The sequence below is a fragment of the Octodon degus genome, unplaced genomic scaffold (genome assembly GCF_000260255.1).
Source record: "Octodon degus isolate 3935 unplaced genomic scaffold, OctDeg1.0 scaffold00233, whole genome shotgun sequence".
In the NCBI taxonomy this organism is placed as follows: domain Eukaryota; kingdom Metazoa; phylum Chordata; class Mammalia; order Rodentia; family Octodontidae; genus Octodon; species Octodon degus.
In genome coordinates this window covers 143282-150247 of record NW_004524809.1, presented here as the reverse complement: position 1 = coordinate 150247, position 6966 = coordinate 143282, and the positions used below count along the sequence as shown (strand labels likewise).

Below are 6966 nucleotides of genomic sequence, written 5' to 3'. Positions count from 1 at the left end.
CAATTTGTATGATTTTCATTAAATTTGTTGTTCAGTGTGGTGGTGCATAGCAGTAATCCTTGAACTCAGAGGATTGAGGAGGATCATTGTGAGTTGAAACCAGCCTGGGCTACATAGTTCAAGGCCAGCCCAGACTATATTGCAAGATTCTACACCGCCCCCCCAAAAAAATAATAATAATAATTACTAGACACTAGCCCAGAATATGTTTTACTTTGGTGAGTGTTGCATACATTGTTGGGGGTTTTCTTGGGGGGAGGGGAATTGCTACACGTTGAACCCAGAGGTACCCTTATCACTCAGCTACATCTCCAGCTCTTTATTAGTGACAGGTTCTCACTATTTCCCAGGTTGGCCTTGAATTTGTACCATTCCTGCTTCACCTCCCAAGAAGCTGGGATCACAGGTGTACACCCACATTCAGCTATACATCCTCTTAAGAAATGAAAAAATATTCTTTCCAGGTAGAACGTTGTTAGGTACTGCATTCTAGAAATGTCAACCAGGTCATGAGAGGTAGCACTGCTCAAGTCTAATGTGTCTCGCTGATTTCCTATTTGCTCAATAGATAGTAATCAATAGATCACTAAAAGAAGATTCAAGTTACCAAGTCTAACTGTGAATTTGAGAAGCAATTCCTTTAAAATGCAAGTTAGCTACCAGGGCACGGTGGTACATGTGTGTGATCCCAGCACTTGGGAGGCTGAGGCAAGAGGACTGCCTTGAGTTTGAAGCCAGCCTGGGCTACATAGTTAGTTGAAAGTCAACCTGAGCTACAGAGTAAGTGAAAACCTGTCTCAAAAACACAAAACAGGGGCTGGCAAGATGGCTCAGTGGTCTAAAGCACCTACTTAGAACAAGCTAAGCAAAGCACAGGGACTGCGGTTCAATCCCCCAGCACCACATGCCAGCCAGCCCCGCCCCCTGGTGGGCTGAGCTGGCCACACATACACACACACACACACACACACACACACACACAAAATAAATAAATTTTTAAAAATAAATAAATAAATATTTAAAAAAAAGAAAAACACAAAACAGGCTGGTTGTGGTGGCACACACCTGTAATCCCAGCACTTGTGAGGCTGAGGCAGGAGGATTGCTGAGAGTTTGAGGCCAGTCTGAACTGCAGAGTGAAACCCTATCTCAAAAAAACAAAAAGCAAAAACAAACAAACAAAAAACCCACAAAACACAAAACAAATCAAACAAAAAGAAAGTCATAGCTCAGCAGACTAAAGTGCCAGCTTAGGAAGATGCAGGGACTGAGGTTCGATCCCACATGCCATGCTGGCCCCGCCCCTGGGGCGCACTGAGACTGGGCATGGTGGCACACACCTGTAATCCCAGCATTTGGGAGGCTGAAAACAGGAGGATCACTACAAGTCCAATCTGTATAGTGTGACCCTGTAGGCTCTATACTAAAATACATTAAAAAAAAAAAAAAAAAGTCAGCTTACCATTCTGAATCTGAGCCACTTTTTTTGAAATCTCTCCAATGATCTGTGAAATAAATGATAGCACATTTTCATGTCTTTTGAAATATTTGAAAGCACAGGCAAACTAAACTTCAAAACTCATCATTAAAACTACTTAGAATTCTGGTGTAAGAGTCATTTAGGCTGGGGAGATAGCTCAGCAGCATAGCCCCTGCCTGGCAAGCACATGGTCCTGAGTTCCAACCCCAGGATCAGAAAAAAAAAAAAAAAAAAGTCATTTAGATTAAAAATGAAGCAACTGGGCCGGGGAGATGGCTCAGTGGAATAAGCACTTCCCTGGCAAGTGCAAGGGGCCAAGTTCAATCCCCGGTTCCACAAAAAAAATAAAAATAAAAAAAAATAAAAAATAAAAATGAAGCAACTAGAGACTTGTTAATTCTGTGGAAATCAGACACATCCACAAGTCACCTGTCGTCTCCACTTCTCAGCTTTGGGCAGCTCTGTACATTCTGAAGCCAGGAAAGGTCTTCTTTCCTAGGGAGAAGAAAAGATTTTAATTGTATGATTTTAGTTAAATTAAATGGGTCACTGGACTAGCTACAGCTCATGCAACGCACATGGTGGATCAAGGCTTAAGGTCACAAGTTCGACCAGTCTCAGCACATTTAAAGTTTCAGTGACAGGCTCTCCTCCTTGGTCCTTAAACCTCACTCCAGTCTCTCCTTAGGGAACAACTACAGACAAAAACCACAAGTGTAGGCATAGTACCATGAAAGAGTGGAAACAGCATAAATACCCAGTAAAGGAGAGAACATGACCTATGTATACTACCTTGAAAAAGGATAGCTGTCAGTATTTAAGCCAAATATACGTGTGTGTGTATTCACACATGAATGCACGTGCACATTTACAAACTTAAAAAAAAAAAAAAGTACTCAGAGCCTAGTATCTATCAGCCCTATCTGCCTGGGTCCCCCTGAGCTGAGATTCTGCCATATTAGACAGAGCTGACATATAAAGGGGAATCAGTTATCATTTTAGGAAAAATAAACCATCAAGTGAGCACATTGCCCCAGTTATCCAGAGGAACATCTTCAACTTGGATATGAGCAAGGACAGACGGCTGTGGGCCTCCAAGTTTGTACAAGAAGGAGTTCTGCTGTACTTGTTCTGGACACTTTATAGCTCATCAAAAAAATTTACACTCACCTTCACTTTCCCTTCTTCCAGCTGAGCCTGGCGAAACCTCGCCAATGCTGTCCTGCCAGAGACATAAAAGACATCATTAGAGCCCTCTCAAACTTCTGATCTCCCAAGCTCCCGGAAGGAGCAGAGCTGCTCATGAGCACATTTAATATTCACAAGAACAGCAATCAAGAAACTAAAACTAAGAGTGCCTTAAGATCTCCATGTCTCAGGGAGCAAGGCCCACAAAGCTATCTGTGAATTGGTTGGCTGGTTTGAGTGGTACTGAGGATTGAACACAATGCCTCATACAAGCTAGTCAAGTGCTTTGTAACTGAGCTACTTCTCAATCCTCTCTGTTTTCTTTTGACATGGAGTTAAACTGCCCAGGCTGGCCTTGAACTCCTCATCCTGCTTCAGCCACATGAGTAGCTAGAATAATTAATTAGACAGGTGCTAATTTCTGTCAAAATTTATCTTCTTCCACCTTTTCTTTCCCCTCCCCCTATTTTTGTGACCCTTGGGGCTAAATCCAGGCCTTTCACATTGGGCTATATCCACATGCCATTTTAATCTGGAGGAGAGTAAAGGGGACAGGATCTTATTAACTCATTTCTCTCTTATCTGGCCATTTGTATTTCTGAACACTCAAGTATCTAATTTACTATGCTGCATGTAAAGATTTCAAAAAACTCAATTCCTCAGACCACTGTGATGAGTACTGTATCCAAATGGTAAAAGATTAGTTTCATGGAATTCTCTAGCTGTTCTTCCCACACCATTCACAGGTAAACAAAAGTTTATCCAGTATAAGCTCTGGAAGCTGTCAGAAAACCCTAATGGGATAAAAGAAATGGACAGATATGGGGGTGCTATTTTACACAGAGAAAGAAATGGCTTCTCAAATGGCTTCTGTACCAAAAGGATCACAGCCCCTGTCGTAGTTAAATCACAAAAAGCAATCAGTCAAAATGATATACTTGGGGCTGGGGAGATGGCTCAGTAGAATATGTGATATACTTGGGGCTGGGGAGATGGCTCAGTAGAATAAGTGCTTGCCTGGCAAGCACAAGGGCCTGAGTTCAATCCCCAGTTCCACAAAAAAAAAAAAAAAAAAGATATACTTACATGGCCTTCTCTGCATTTCGGGCCTGGAAGAGAAGGAAAGAAAAATATCCATGTTTAAAATACTCCTTTTATTTATTTTTTTACATTGATTGTTTAAAATTTTTCTTTTTCTTCTGTATTTTTTTTTTAGGGAAGGGTCTACAGGGTGTTTAGGGTCTCACTACATAGATCAGACTTGTAGTGATTCTCCTCTTTATAGCCTTCCAAGTGCTGGGATTACAGGCGCGTACCACCACCCCAGTCTCAATCACCATCTCAGCACACCCCACAGTGTGTGTGGGGGGGGGGCACGACACTGCAGGCAGGCTCAGGAATTGAAACCCAGCCTCTGCACCTGCTTGCAGGCATTCTAACCCGCTGAGCTATTTGGCTGGCCTCCTGTTTAAAGTTATCTATACAGTCACAAGCAGAATGCTTTCAGAACATCTTTTTATCTTATTATGCAATCATGTGATAGCTTATTTTTTATTCAACTTTTTATGTTACTAGAAGTATTACTGAGCTGGAGGTGTACCTCAATGGTAGTGTTTGCCTAGCATGCATGAAGCCCTGGGTTCAGTGCTCAGCACCACCAATAAATAAACAAACAAATAAATAAATAAATAAATAATACACATTTAAACATAAATGGTGCCTTTTTGCTAAAAAAAGATACTGTTTTGTAGCCTTGTGTGTACCCTAGACCAGTATATTATTTCTTCTACTTGATATGGTGAAGTACCCCAGGCAAGTAGAGCTATCTACAGATGGGATATGTATATTTTATGAACATATGGATAACTTGTTTTTCAGGGCTAAGAATCAAACCAGGTGTGCACTACTACTGAACTTACATCCTCAGCCTTCCCCCCCGCCCCAGTACTGGAGATTAAATTTGTGCTTGCTAGGAAGGCACTTATGCCACTGAGCTATTTCACTGGCCCCAGCCTTTATTTTTTTGAGTCAGGATCTCAGTAATTGCCCAGGCTTGGCTTAATTTTTGGTCTCAGCCTCCTGAGTTGGGGGCCTGCCCCTTAGCTCAGTTCTTTAAGTGGCTGCTTCAACAAAGCAGTCAGGCTCACATTGCTGTGGTTCGATTCCCACAACTCAAGCCAGGCAACCATGCCCTGAAGGCATTCGGAGCAAAAAAAAAAAAAAAAAAACCTTCAGCCTCCTGAGTAGCTAGGATTACAGGTATGCGCCACTACAGCTGGCCATTTTACATGTGTACACTGTTCATACTTACATAGTCACTTATATGCCTGTGTATGTACCATCACTATAGCATATACAAATAAATATACACACACATATATATGAATATTAAACGATACCACTGTTGTGGAAAAGGCTATGGACTGATGACATTTGAGGCCTCTCCAAACCCTGCTTTTCTGCCCTGAGTCTCTCATGGGCATTTAATAGGGCCCTCGCTTCGTGAGCTGCACAGCAGCCAAGCCTCCATGTGCCTAGTGCACGGTGTCCTCCTATTTACATATGCTGGACAGAAGAGGCCAACAAGCAGAAAGATCACACACACGCGGGCTACATATCGTCTCTGACCGGCCCCGACGACAAGCCACCGTGCTACACTGTGACTGGGAGTAGACCCTCCAGCTCTGTGCCTCAATTTCCCTGTGGATAAGTAAAGAGCTTCCCGGAACTAAAATGCGGTCCCAGGCGGCCCGGTGGCTCCGGTGATCGCCGTGTTTCTCCTTTTTGTCAGCAACGAGGAGAAGAGGAGCCCCAAATCTCATTACGAAGCCTGAAGCAGAGGCGGTCCCAAGAGTCCCAAAGCCCTAGGTGCCACAGCCCACCCTCCTCCACCCAGCCAGCATCCAGCACCATCCAGCACCCACTCACCATGGTGGCAGTGTGGGCGCCGCTCTGCGCCCGCGCAGCTCCTGGACCGTCAGCTTCTCGTCGCTGATCAAGCTGACCCTAGCAGGAACCGAAGATTCAAACTCCTGTGGATACCGACCTTGGTCGGAACAGTAAGTGGAAAGGATCGGAAGTGACGACAGTGCGGCGAGTAAGCGGAAGTGAATGATCTGGGAGGGGAAGCTATTGGCTGTCTTCCAGTCTGTTTTGCGCGCGTTTCTACTACCCGTAGGAGTGAAGGAGGGTGGGGGCAGTCACGCTCGCTTACGGGGACTGGAGTTGGTCACATTAACTGTTGGCACTCCTGAAGTGTGCGACGCTGCTTTCTATTTTTTTTTTTATTAGTACATGTTTGTGGTATATAATGTTTACATTCCATGTGTGGAGTTGGTACCTTTACCTAATATCACTTAATTCATTTTTCATCCTTTGTCTTTAGCTCCTGTCCCCTCTCCCTCCATCTCTTTTTTTTTTTTTTTAAACATTTATTTAGTGTGTGTGTGTGGCCAGCTCAGCCCACCAGGGGGCGGGGCTGGCTGGCATGTGGTGCTGGGGGATCGAACCGCGGTCCCTGTGTTTTGCCAAGCTTTTTCCAAGTAGGTGCTTTAGACCACTGAGCCATCTCGCCAGCCCGCTGCTTTCTATTGTGTGAAAGAGAGCGTGAGGTTCTGGTTCCTTCTAATCTCTCTGGCCCCTTTCAGTGCTCTTCTGTGGAAGCGGAAATTACCCGTCCTCATTTTTATTTACAGCCGGCGGAGCCCCTCAACCGCATCATTCCCCTCTTGCGGGAATGGAGGCCCTGACAACTGTAGAGTGAAGCTGGGCTCCGATATTATAGCGGGTGCCCACCGACCTGAGCAAGGCGCGTTGATCTAGTCTCGAACCGACCCGGCTTCGCCAACTCGGTCACTGTCCACTGCTGTTTACTTGGACTTATGCTCTTTTTGACCCTTGTGCAACCTGGAGTCATGGAGAGCTGGGCAGTGTTTTGTTTTGGTACAGGGTTTCACTATGCAGCTTGGACTCGTACTGATCTTCCTGTTTTCAGCCTCCCCAACGATGGAATTACAGGCGTGCACCACCACGCCATCTTCGGCCGTCAAGGCGCCCTGGGCAGCCCGCCCAGTGTAGCTGGGCTCGAACCCCAGCCCCAGCACTGGTCTAAGCAAGCAATTAGTCCGCTGAGCTATCTTGCTGGCTCTTGGATAGTGTTTTGAGGTCACTCTCCCTAAAGGATTTTAGTATCCCGTTAGGATATAGATATAATCCACTACTTAAGAGGCTGAGCCAGGAGGATCAAATTAGAGCCCCACTTGGGCAATCCAGTAAGATCCTGTCTCAAAAATGTAAAA

At 44.8% G+C, this 6966-nt stretch overlaps 1 protein-coding gene across 1 annotated transcript in view; it reads right to left on the bottom strand.

Moving 5' to 3' along the window:
- Window positions 1–5733, bottom strand: part of Isy1 (ISY1 splicing factor homolog) — a 19202-nt gene extending 13469 nt beyond the window's left edge. The window contains exons 1-6 of the mRNA XM_023705949.1: window positions 5597–5733; window positions 3755–3777; window positions 2651–2702; window positions 1910–1975; window positions 1459–1505; window positions 370–394 (exon numbers count right to left, since the gene is read on the bottom strand). Coding sequence (XP_023561717.1) covers window positions 370–394; window positions 1459–1505; window positions 1910–1975; window positions 2651–2702; window positions 3755–3777; window positions 5597–5599 — 216 coding nt within the window. The 5' untranslated portion in view covers window positions 5600–5733. The remainder of the gene's footprint in view (window positions 1–369; window positions 395–1458; window positions 1506–1909; window positions 1976–2650; window positions 2703–3754; window positions 3778–5596) is intronic.
- Window positions 5734–6966: the final 1233 nt, after the last annotated feature.